Source organism: Melanotaenia boesemani, chromosome 5 (genome assembly GCF_017639745.1).
Source record: "Melanotaenia boesemani isolate fMelBoe1 chromosome 5, fMelBoe1.pri, whole genome shotgun sequence".
NCBI lineage: Eukaryota > Metazoa > Chordata > Actinopteri > Atheriniformes > Melanotaeniidae > Melanotaenia > Melanotaenia boesemani.
In genome coordinates this window covers 68,256-81,428 of record NC_055686.1, presented here as the reverse complement: position 1 = coordinate 81,428, position 13,173 = coordinate 68,256, and the positions used below count along the sequence as shown (strand labels likewise).

Here is a 13,173-nt window from a genome sequence, read left to right as displayed (position 1 = left end):
GATGTGTTTTTATGTGTTACGTCCAGTTATGGGGGTATGAGTGGGACGTAACACAAAAGACAGTCGCAGACAGTTGTAAAGTTGGAACATATCATTTTATTGTGGTGAGAATAAAATAAAAGGGGTAAAACAGGAAGTTAACCTAAATCCAAGTGTTGGGGTTAGCGGAACGGCTGAAACAAACAAAAGTTAAACCAGAAACCATACACGAAACCTGCCAGTAAACAATATCAAATTTAACAAACAAAAGGGTGCCCTTAACTTGGTGTGATAACTCAATAACAAAAGGCAGCAGTCTCATTAAACTAAGTGTGACACAATCAAACACGTGGCCTAACTAGCCCAACACGACACACCCGAACTTTAACACAAAGTGAACGAAGTGGCAGAACACACACAAAAGGAAGTGCTGCTCAAAACCTAGCCGGTGCCCAGAATGTTCCCCACTGGGAACACGAAGGTAAACCCAACCTTAAAGGACTATCATACCGTCCCCCACCAGGAACCCAAACAGCCAGGACTCGTCCTGCTGCACACACAAGAATAGCCCAACACACAAAAAGCTACCAACTAGCACAGCTAGTACACAAAACAGCACGCCACCATAAGTCTGCCCAGATGGTCGAAGGTGAGGGGAAGCAGCACCCGCAGTCTACTTGTGAATGTTTATTTATCGTAATGCTGGCTTGTACAAGGCTGGGGTAAGTCTTCGGTCAGAAAAACTGCAGCCTCCCGGAGCTTGGTCAACAGTTCTTTATTAAATCCAACAGATGTACTCATGTACAGTTCTCTTTGTGGGTCTGGACGTGTGATGATGTGTATGTGTGTGGTTGAATCTTCATTCACGTACACTTAACAGAAGTCTCAGACCTGCCGAACCAACAAACTCTCACATGCTTTACACGGAGTCTGGAGCATGCGCAGTACTCGGCAGTGGTTTGGGTGCGTTCCATTCCTACACCTAGAAAGCCAGAGGAGTACGGGCGGGGACATTTGAACACTACTTGTCCCTCCGAATGTGAGGGGAGGCAACCCACACGGCCCAGCCTCTCCCTCCAAATGTTAAGGGAAGCAACCGACACAGTCCAGCCTCTCCCTCCCGAATGATCCCTGCAACCGTCCTTTATTACCTGGACTCTACTGAGCTGCAAGGTGATTGGCTGGTTGTAGAGCCAATCAGCGGGAAGGAGATTGATGAGCATCTGATCCAGCCAGTCCGAAGAGACATCAGGGCCCAGCCTTTTCATGCTGAACGAGCCCCCAACTGTCTGCAATGATCATCAACCGTCTCATGTCGTTTCCTTGACCTTGTGTTCACAGTTTCGAGGCATCGGCAGAGGGAAAAGAGCGAACATCATCGACTCCATGTTGAGGATGTTGGAGCAATACAGCTCCAACTTGGAGGATCTCATCAGAGAACGTACAGATGAGCTGGAAGTCGAGAGGAGCAAGACAGACAAGCTGGTTGGACAGCTGCTGCCAAAGTGAGACTCAGTTTGTCTAAAATGTTAGAATCCAGCAATGCTGCTTGATTACCTCCTGACTTAATGAGTGGGTGGATGAAGCGTAGGGTGATCCAGCTGGTGTACATACTCACCTGGGTAAGTGTCACCGTCAGACCTTCAAAATAAAAACAGCAGTTTCTGCCGAGTCATTAGAAGACAAACGTTGGCTTAAATGAAAAACATCTGTATTCTGAACATGACAGTGACCATCAGGTTTTGAGAATGAATTAATGAAGTAGTTTTTCTGGATCTAAACAGCAAAACAGCAAAAGTGGTTCAATATGACTTTCTGTATGTTTCAGGTCCGTGGCTCAGGCTCTGAAGAAAGGGAAACCAGTCCAACCTGAACATTACTCAGACTGCACACTCTATTTCAGTGACATAGTTGGATTTACAACCATCTCAGCTCTCAGTGAGCCCATTGAGGTACAAACTGTTCCACTGTTGATTGTTTTTATCTTTCAATGTTTAACTGACACTGTGTGTGCAGGTTGTTGACCTGCTGAATGACCTGTACACCATGTTTGATGCCATCATTGGTACGCATGATGTCTATAAGGTAAGGCATGTCCTTATCTAGAGCCTTTTACTCACTAACATAACTGACCTTTCAACCCTAACGTTGATATTTCAGGGCTCTTAATTACTTTGTTTCATCAGCAGCTTATGGTTCTGGTACATTCCTAAAGTTAACCAGATGTTCCATCTTTTAGGAAAATAGTGCTGATTAGAAAATGAAATGAAAATGCCAAACAACAACTTTGTCTTTTCCACTGCTTTTTAAGTAGACAGTGAGACCACTGTGAGACTCAAGGCAGACGAAACAGCTCTAGCCTGAACCAAAACAAATGCTATTATCTTAATCTGGCTCCCTGTACTGGCCTTGGATGGCCGGTTATCAAGTCCCCTGGAATGTTATGCGGATGGATGCTCTGCCCCCCATCCCCATCCCATTTTCTTGGGCTGTGGACCTTTTCTGGATCAGCTCCCAAGGTCACCCCACTATCTTCTGGTGGCAGGGGCTGGAGAAAGGAATTGGGAGAAAGTTCACAGGCTTACTTACTTATACTTACACACACAAGCAAGCACACTCACATACACCATTACAGACACACCTCCCCTATGATTTTACTGCCTTGATTGGACACTTTCCCCCCTCCCTCCTCTACCGGGTGGCAGGTTGATTGGATGTGCTCAAGTTTAGCTACGCCCACACATGAGAGAACCCCCGCCATGTGCTTTCCTATGCTGTGAATGTCTGAATTATGTGGTTTTATGTACCAAAGTGTTTTTATTATCTCCACAGTGGGCCCATCTAGGCCCAATGTAGATATACCTTTTTTTCTAGCCTCCTCCCATTATTCTCCCTCATGTTATCTTTTCCATCTGTGAAAATGGCCTTAGGGTTTCCACCGTCCAACCAACACATCTCTATTCTTCCTTCTACACACACACACACACAGACATACATATATTAAACCCTTTATTCTTTTGAGCAGTGTGTATATACAGTATGTGTGTGTGTGTGTGTGTGTGTGTGTGTGTGTGTGTGTGTGTGTGTGTGGATAAAGTGTGTGTCTGTTTATTCATATTCATGTATGTATAAAGTGAAAATTTATGTTTTAATTTGATAAATTCTGCACTCTGCATTAAATGCTATGATATACTGGATCCTTCTGGGCCTCAGGTTCTATTTAAGTGTGTACCTAGTCTTACCCACTTGGTGTGTCTTAAGTCCCAGCAAATGTGCCTTAAGTTTCCATTATTCTGGCTGATAGACTTTTCACCAGGTAGTTGGCAGTTGTTAATTTTGATACCCATTAATGTTACTCTGATTTCACACATTTCACATGTAAATATTAGGTGTTTATTAAATGTAAGTACTAATGAAGAATAAATTCCATGTACAGGTTGAAACTATTGGAGATGCTTACATGGTGGGTTCAGGTGTTCCCAACAGGAATGGGAATCGACACGCAGCTGAGGTGTCAAACATGTCTCTGGACATCCTTCATTCAATCGGAGCCTTTAAGATCAAACACATGCCTGAGATCAAAGTCAAAATACGCATTGGGTTACATTCAGGTATGTAAACAGTGAAAGCTTTCCCAATCAGGAGTTTGGTTTTGAAGCATTGTCTTAGAAAACAAGAAGACAATTTTGAAAAGCCCTGTTTGTGTTTAGGCCCTGTGGTAGCCGGTGTGGTTGGCCTTACTATGCCCAGGTACTGTCTGTTTGGAGACACGGTGACCACAGCCTCGCTCATGGAATCCAGCGGCCTGCGTATGTAAAGCTCAGATTAATTTAAATTCAGTTCAGAACACTGACTCACTACTAACTAAACATCCCACACAGTGAATTCAGAAGAGTGAGTTAACAAGCAGGCATGCTAATATAGTGGGCCAGAACAAAAGTGTACTTTCTGGTTAAAGACATTACAATATTCAGTCAAGCTTAAGAAGTTGATGATTCAATAGAATAAAAGGTGTCTACCTTTCAGGAAGTCTGTCAGTGACTAAATATGAGGGAGGCAAGAGTTCAGGATTTCTTACGCCATCATTTGTAAAGTGCATTCATTTTTATCAGTACTGGGGTTTGACTTATTTTTTGTGTTGTTTTCAGCCTATAGGATCCACATCAGTCTGAATACTGTCAAAGTCCTAACCAGTCTCAAAGCGGGGTACCACATGGAGACAAGGAAGGCACAGGTACACTCACCAGCACAGACATTTATAAAGAGAACAATAAACAGATATGTCAATGAAAAAGATGGCTATTCTTTGATAACAGTTGGTCAGAACCAGTTTGATCAGTATTAAACTGGTCAGATCCAGTCTTTGACACTCATGCTTCTGTTTCTACCTTAGGTAAAGGGCACAGAGGACACATATTGGCTTATGGGCCGAGATGGTTTTGACAAACCACTTCCCACTCCTCCAGACCTCATTGGAGGGTAAGAACCCAAAATTTATAAAACATAAATAATGACAGGAATAATAGACTGAGAATCTCCAAGTCCTATCTGTCTGAAATGAAAATTAAAATGATTTACCATTATTAAATGATAAACATGAGGTCCAGGAGTAGAGCTCTCTATGGGCAAATTAACCAGGATAGTCTAGCAGACTCTTTTATTCTGCAAGAAATTTTACCTTGCTTTGGTCTGGGTTCCTTTTACATAAAAATCTCCTCATGCAGACCAAACCACCTGAACATGACCACACACTTACATCAACTGCTTACTAGGGGTGATATTCCTGGACAGGCCTTCTGACCAAGAAGATAAAATAAAATTTGGCTTGTCAAATTGCCTGAAAATGGCAGCTGTCAGCCATTGTTCAGTGCTAGTAAACAATGAGCAATGATACATAGATACAATCCGACATCCATTCCTCTCTTGGTTTACAGAGTAGATTGTTTGCTATCACACTACGAGCAGACCACACCAGGGTTCACTGGCCAGTCATACCCGAGCTCCTGCTAGAAATCATCCTAGTAAATAATAAAGTATTCATGTCAGACTGATGGTGTGAAGCCATGTAGAAACCAGTGATATCATGTGTAACCTTAAAGATTTCCTCTTATGTAGGATTCAAAGTTCAGCAATTAAAAAACAACTGGCCAATTTCCAAAGAAGTTGGTGTAATTTTTAGTTTTTAGTCTGTTTACACGATCTATTTCTGTGTCTGTCCACCTGTCTGTCTCCATCCATCTTTCTGCTTCCACCTGTCTGTCTGTCTCCATCCATCTTTCTGCTTCCACCTGTCTGTCTGTCTGTCCCTACCCGTCTTTCTGCTTCCACCTGTCTGTCTGTCCCTACCCGTCTTTCTGCTTCCACCTGTCTGTCTGTCCCTACCCGTCTTTCTGCTTCCACCTGTCTGTCTGTCTCCATCCATCTTTCTGCTTCCACCTGTCTGTCTGTCCCTACCCGTCTTTCTGCTTCCACCTGTCTGTCTGTCCCTACCCGTCTTTCTGCTTCCACCTGTCTGTCTGTCTGTCCCTACCCGTCTTTTTGCTTCCACCTGTCTGTCTGTCCCTACCCGTCTTTCTGCTTCCACCTGTCTGTCTGTCCCTACCCGTCTTTCTGCTTCCACCTGTCTGTCTGTCCCTACCCGTCTTTCTGCTTCCACCTGTCTGTCTGTCTCCATCCATCTTTCTGCTTCCACCTGTCTGTCTGTCCCTACCCGTCTTTCTGCTTCCACCTGTCTGTCTGTCCCTACCCGTCTTTTTGCTTCCACCTGTCTGTCTGTCCCTACCCGTCTTTTTGCTTCCACCTGTCTGTCTGTCCCTACCCGTCTTTCTGCTTCCACCTGTCTGTCTGTCCCTACCCGTCTTTCTGCTTCCACCTGTCTGTCTGTCCCTACCCGTCTTTCTTCTTCCACCTGTCTGTCTGTCCCTACCCGTCTTTCTGCTTCCACCTGTCTGTCTGTCCCTACCCGTCTTTCTTCTTCCACCTGTCTGTCTGTCCCTACCCGTCTTTCTGCTTCCACCTGTCTGTCTGTCCCTACCCGTCTTTCTGCTTCCACCTGTCTGTCTGTCCCTACCCGTCTTTCTGCTTCCACCTGTCTGTCTGTCTCCATCCATCTTTCTGCTTCCACCTGTCTGTCTGTCCCTACCCGTCTTTCTGCTTCCACCTGTCTGTCTGTCCCTACCCGTCTTTTTGCTTCCACCTGTCTGTCTGTCCCTACCCGTCTTTCTGCTTCCACCTGTCTGTCTGTCCCTACCCGTCTTTCTGCTTCCACCTGTCTGTCTGTCCCTACCCGTCTTTCTTCTTCCACCTGTCTGTCTGTCCCTACCCGTCTTTCTGCTTCCACCTGTCTGTCTGTCCCTACCCGTCTTTCTGCTTCCACCTGTCTGTCTGTCCCTACCCGTCTTTCTGCTTCCACCTGTCTGTCTGTCCCTACCCGTCTTTCTGCTTCCACCCGTCTGTCTGTCCCTACCCGTCTTTCTGCTTCCACCCGTCTGTCTGTCCCTACCCGTCTTTCTGCTTCCACCTGTCTGTCTGTCCCTACCCGTCTTTCTGCTTCCACCTGTCTGTCTGTCCCTACCCGTCTTTCTGCTTCCACCTGTCTGTCTCTCAGGGCCAGTAATCATGGCATCAGTCTTGATGAGATTCCAGTTGAGAGACGACAGAAGTTTTTGGACCGACAGAAGCTGATGAAAAAATGAAGTCCTTCGTGTTTTTCTCATTTTTTCATCCTCCACCTTTACACTACCATGTTTAATCTTCACCTGAGCTCAGCATTCCTACCCAGAGAATCAAGCCCAATGCTCAGCAAAATCTTTGAATGTGTCATGTTTTTTTTTACTGTTAAGCTGTTGGTCTTCCAAGTTAGTGGGGTCTGGTTTTCTAAATAAATTGATATAGACACAACCTAATCTATATGAAGCAATGTGTGAAATGGTGAGACACTGAGAGGAATTTGAGTTACCATCTCAGCAGATAGTATATTTGTTCCATTCAGATTTCATGTCATTTAAGGCTTCACAGATTTCAAGCATATTATTAAAAGTAAATCTGTTTGTTTTAATCAGCCACTTTAGATTGTTCCCTTTGTTGACATTTAGGCAATTAAAAGTTTGATTAAGTTTCATTTTTTAGAGAAGCTTTAGGAGTAAGAACTGAAAAGAGAGCAATTTAAATACAACTGCATAGAACATACAGTAGACACAATAGAGAAAACTCTTGCAAACACTGAGACTAAGATGAATATAAATATACATATGTACATATCATGATTGAATAATTCTCATTGATTAATCATGCAGCAATGTATGACATGTTTTATGTCAGTATTCTCATGTAAGTTTACTGTGAGATTCACATTATGACGTGATAATAAATGAAATTAAAAAAATAATGAAAATAGAGTAAAGATCCTATACTGGTGTGTTTTCATTATTCATAGCTGGGGGCTGGGAGGGTTAGGTGTGGGGAGATTTTCTCACTCTGCAACTTCCTGTCATCATTGGGCTATGCCTAATGATGGTGATGTCAACATTTGGGGGAGGCTCAGGAGGAGAAAGGTTTTGTATAATCTGGGTCTGGTAGATGGAAATCTCCTTTCTGTTGTAAAATTTGCATCTATCAGTATATAAGATGGAATTCCAAATCTTGAGATTAAGAACTGGCCAGTCATGACTGTGAGTTTTCTTTTTTTTGTTTCTTTTTTTAAATTTACTTTTTTATTGAAGAAGCAATTTATATGTTACATTCAAGTATACAATGTTTAACATTTCTTTTGCCTTTCCATTTTTGAGCTTAACAAGGGAAACGTAAGAACAAACGGGTAGGGGAACCGCTTGCTAGATCGATATTACACATGAAAATGAAGAAAAAAGAAAAAATGATCAGAGTGTCATTAGTACCAAACCACCATTTCAACAAAAGTCAGATCTAACAGGCTTGACATATTCAGTCCATTGTGACCATATTCTATAGAAAGAATCTCTCTGTACTCTGAGGGGAAAAGACAGTTTTTCCATCATATAAATCTCTTGTATAATATTAATCCAATCCGCAATTGTTGGTGGTTCGGGTCTGAGCCATTTTCTCGTAATAGCCTTTTACTGGCTGCCAACAGAATACAGAGCAATCTCTTGTCTTTGAAATGATCCATTACCATAGAGCCCAGATACATATTTTCAAATGTGAGGGGGAGAACAGTCAAAAGCACGTTTTGCAGGTGATGGTGGACCTCGGACCAGAAAGGGTGGATAACTTGTCAATCCCAAAATGAAAATGATTGGCCCTCACGCTCCCACATCTCCAACAGGCGTCGCCCGCGCCCCGATACCTTTTCTGAGCTGGTGTGATGAAATATCTCATAATATTTTTTCAGCAGAATTCCCTCCATATATTCGACCCCGTGGAGACCCGTTGCATCTGACATATGTGTCCCCAACTTTCCTCTGTAATTTTTAATTTCCCTTCTCTTTCCCACTTGTCTTTGACATAGCCCGTGCCCTGCCCCTCACTCCGCAGAATGCTGTTGTATAGTTTAGATATAATTTTCGTGGGTGACGTTGATTTGGTTGGTGATATAAATGTTTGGAGGAACCTCTGATCGGCTGTGAGCACTTTAATATTTTCATTAAAATAGTGCCTGACCTGCAGGCTTGGAGCGCCCCCCACGGATGAAGGAGTTATAATTAGTCAAGCCTTTCAGAATCCAGTACCAAAACCTGCCATCTAGTTTGTTTGGGGCAAACTCTGAGTTGTAGGCACACCATCGCAGGATTTTAGAGTCCTCCTCCAGGTGACATGTTTTAATTGTGTCGTTCCATATTTGTATCATCACGTTTGTTACCTGATCGCTCGATATATCAATTTCGTTTTGCAATTTGATATCAGCTATTAGAGTTGTAAGTGGAATTCCTGTAAATGTATTCCCTTCTACATCTTTCCATCCCGCCCTGTAGCTTGGGGAGCACAGGCATACCAGTGGTCTCAACTGGGCAGCATAATAATATACTCAGAGACAAGGAAGGTTCGTACCCCCTGTGTTTGTCTTTATTTGGAGGGTTTTATATTTGATCCTAGGTGTGTTACCCTTCCATATAAAATTTGACAGTAGTCTATCCCACTCTATAAATTGTTTAGGTGGTATAGGAAGGCAGGGACTGGAATAAGTGGAGCATGCAGGGAAGGATATTCATTGTAATTGAGTGTAACCTGTAATGTAGGTGTATGAGGGTTAGAACATCAAGGTTTTGGACGGGTTAGGATGAAGGGAGAGAGCTCCCACCACCAAGAAGGCAGCAGGAGTAGTGCACACGCCTCGAAACTGGCTCTGAGCCTAGGGCGGGGCCAGTCACCACCAAGCACGCCCTGATCCATGATTGGCCTTCCAAGAGTGGCTCACTGTCCCGAATTTGGGCTCGACGGCCTACGAAAATTGGGCTCTCACGTCCCTAGAAAGCGACCCCAACTCAAAAATTTGACTGTCAATTCCGTCAATTTGGGTTACATTAAGGGGATGACTGCCACCAATGATAGCCCTCTGACGGCGACCTTTGCAGGCCTATATCTCCCGACGGGAAGGGCCCAGAGGCGTGGAACCCGAATGATACCCCCCGTATCACGGGCACGGGGTTTCCGGGGTGGCGCTCAGATTCGGTGTTGGACTTTGGGTTCCAGAGATAGGCTCCCGTCTTTTGGGGGACCACCTGTGCATCCTGGGAACGGAAGGTGGTAGAGACACGGGACCACGATGGGCGCGTTGAGCGTGCCTGAGTCCTGTCAGGCGAGTGACTGCAGGTGCGGGTTTCTGTCCAGGGGTGCCGACACGGGTCAGCAGCTGGGTCATGATCCAGGTCCGGGTGGTGGCAGCTCAGGCGGTGAACGGTCTCAGACCTGGGATCATGATCCAGGTGCGGGTGGCCGCAGCTCAGGCGGTGACCGGTCTCAGACCTGGGTCAGGATTCAGGCATGGATGCCCTCAGCACGGATGAGGACGTGGCTCAGGCCTGGGTCACTTGAAGTTGAATAACTAGATGTAAAGGCAGAAGTTGCTTTTTGGGAAGACATGTTTTTGAATCATATAAAATTGGAAGTTATAATTGTGTTGGTTTGGGAAACAGTTGGACCCAACCTGCCTCCCTCCGGTGGGACGTGCCCCGGAACACCTCACGTCCAGGATGCATCCTGACCAGATGCCCGAGCCGCTTCATCTGGCTCCTCTCCATGGGGAGGAGCAGCGGCTCTACTCTGCTGAGCCCTTACTGGATGACCGGGCTCCTCAGCCGAAGACGCCGCACCGATCCCCGTCTCCCGCTCCGTCCTTCCCTCACCCCCCATACGTGAATGCCTCCCTGTGTGACCTGATCATATATGATTGTGTGTTATATTAGCATATCGTGCAAAAGCATTGCTTTAGAAAGCCTTTAAGTAAATAGATGAAAGAGCCCTGTCTCTTTCTGACTTTGTGGCTGTCACGTACAGCTGTGCTGCGGGACCCAAAATGCAGGCCGACGAGGCAGGAGACAAGAGTAAGGGGAAAAAGCAAGGATTTTTTTTTCTTATTTTGAATTTATTAATTAAATAATAGATGACATAATGACTATGATAATAACATATATCTATATTGTAATTATTATCATATAACATATTTTTATTTTATTATTTTAATTAATTTTACAACAGAAACATGCAAACAACAACCAAACCGGTGAACAATGTGAACTAATAAACAAAACAGGGGGGGACAACAGCCAGAAAACAAAACAGGAAACCAGTGTTAAAAACACACACAACCCCACAACAGAAACCCCAAAACCATAAAAGTATCCCCACTACCACCAACTGAGAAAGTCCAAGAACAAGGGCAAACCCAAAGTCAGGGTGCACAGTAAGAGCAGAGACCTGGCGCGATCCTCACCTCCAACTCAGCTGCGAAGCATGAGCAGAGTCTCGGGCGGCGTAATGGACTGGGGTGTAAAGACTGCGACTGACTGGCCATGAGGAGAGCTGAGCAGCAGTGGCAGAGGATCAGCACCAGCTCCTCCACCGGGGCTGGCGACTGACGCCCTCCGGTTGCCTGTGGCCCTAAACCTGCTCTCCCGCCCTGGACCAAGCGGACCACCAGCCAAGCCGAAGAGCAGCGGCAGACGCTCAGGTAGAGTCGTGGACGGGGGCTGGATGACTGGGCAGCGCTCACAAGGAGCGCTGGGCAGAAGTGCAGCTGCTCAGCCGGAACTGGCGTCGGATGCCTGGCCAGGGTGAAGCGGACCTCCAGTGGAGCGGTATAGCAGCGGCAGAGCATAATGTTAGTTGCCGGAGACTGAGCATGTCTCCTCAGGAGAGTTGAGCAGCGGTGGCAGAGGTCCACCTGCTGCTCTGCGTAGGGTTCCGGGACTCCAGTTGGACGCCCTCCGGTCCCCTGTGGCCTTCCAGCCTCGTGGAAGCGCACCTCCAGCCGAGCTGAGTCACACAGGCACAGCCACGGCTGGATGGCTGGAGACTGGGCGGCGGTGATGAGCAGAGCCGAGCAGCAGTGGCACAGCTCTGTACGCTGCTCTCCGGAGGCCTCTGGGAGCGGGGCTGGCTGCTCCTGGACGGTAGTGGGCCTGGAAAAGGGAGGTTGAAACGTTCAGGTTGATTACTTTGAATGGAATGATATTATGAGGTGTGCCTCTTTAATTTCTTGTTCTGTTCTTTGATGTGTGAAGGCTTTTAAAGTGTTGTTTTTAACGTGCATCATTTGGTAGGTTCAGCACTTTGTGTTGCTTTGTGCATGAAAAATTGTTCTATGAATAAAATTCTGATGGTTTTCTGGGCCTTATTACTAAATTATTACATAACTTATTAACTATGAATATGTATAAACCTCTTTATTCAGTGCATGCGGATGGGAATCAAGGTGAAAACAAGAATATTCTACTTACTCTCTCCATGTGTGTATGTGGTTCTCATCTTCACTGTAGATTGCGTGAAATGCCGGGGGGGCACACATTGGTGGAAGAGAAAAGAAAACACAATTTTTATTCAGGAACACACTTTCTACCAAGCACCAAACAAGCAAGGGTCTTCTTTAAAAAGCTAACAACCAATTTATTAAACACGGGCTGACCGCACCATGACACCTCTAGCCAGCTAGCCAGTGAACCTGAGTTGATGTAGCATGCGGTTATATAGTATAGTATATATAGTATATTCGCTGTTCCCCACGTGCACTGAAGGCAGTTGGCTAACTTTAACCCATAAGCACATAAACACAATTTTTCCTGCAGAAAAAGTGCTTCATACCGACCTCTATTCTGCTGCGGTGACGTCTGAGGTGTTGAGCGCGGCCGACCTGAGTGCAAATGGTGGTGCTTCATCAAACTGCTTCCCAGGCCACTCCCCCACTTGCTGAGCAGGTATCATGCAACGACAAAGGAACGGCATTAAAATGATAATGAATCCAAGAAGTAAATGTATGATTAAAAATTAAAAATAATTGAGTAAAATCCCTCAACGAGGGCTTGACCCGTCTCTCGGAGGAAAATAAGAAGATGAAGGAAACGGTGATCGATCTGCAGGCCGGAGCATGAGGGAGAACCTGGTGTTTGCAGGGATTCCAGAGCAGACGGAGGAGGACCCCGAGACCACGGTGAAAAACTTCATCAAAACCCACCTGAAGCTCCCGGAGGAAACGGTGGAAAACATCTCCTTTCACAGAGTCCATCGGCTCGGCGGGAGGAAACCCGGGTCCAGCAGACCAAGACCTATTGTAGCGAAGTTCGTCAGCTTCAAACAGAAGGAGCAGGTGAAGAACCAGGGCCGCGAACTGAAGGGGACCAACTTCGGAGTAAACGACCAATATCCGAGAGAGATTCTGGACCGACGGAGAGTCCTGTTTCCCATCAGGAGGAAATTTATCGCTGAAGGTGCTCGCGCTGTCATCGCGGTGGATAAATTATTTATTAATGGACAGCTGTACCGCGACCCGGACATCACTCCGTGGCTCTACTGACTTGGTATGTGCTTTAATTTTCCTGTTTTCTCACTAGATCATGTTATATCCATAAAACTGCCATAAAAGATCATTTAGTTAACAGTAAATCCACTTCCCGTCTCCACTACACTGTTCTCAGCACAGATGAGTTTTTTAAATTACTTTTTTTCTTTGGCACTGTCGCTCTTTTCACTCTTTACACTTCTTCTCTCCGACCGTTTAACGGCTAA

The 13,173-nt window shown here is 45.5% G+C and overlaps 1 protein-coding gene across 1 annotated transcript in view; it reads left to right on the top strand.

Moving 5' to 3' along the window:
• Window positions 1-7,266, top strand: part of LOC121639480 (retinal guanylyl cyclase 2-like) — a 56,343-nt gene extending 49,077 nt beyond the window's left edge. The window contains exons 16-23 of the mRNA XM_041984722.1: window positions 1,321-1,484; window positions 1,808-1,931; window positions 1,996-2,064; window positions 3,416-3,590; window positions 3,690-3,788; window positions 4,128-4,213; window positions 4,373-4,458; window positions 6,587-7,266. Coding sequence (XP_041840656.1) covers window positions 1,321-1,484; window positions 1,808-1,931; window positions 1,996-2,064; window positions 3,416-3,590; window positions 3,690-3,788; window positions 4,128-4,213; window positions 4,373-4,458; window positions 6,587-6,674 — 891 coding nt within the window. The 3' untranslated portion in view covers window positions 6,675-7,266. The remainder of the gene's footprint in view (window positions 1-1,320; window positions 1,485-1,807; window positions 1,932-1,995; window positions 2,065-3,415; window positions 3,591-3,689; window positions 3,789-4,127; window positions 4,214-4,372; window positions 4,459-6,586) is intronic.
• Window positions 7,267-13,173: the final 5,907 nt, after the last annotated feature.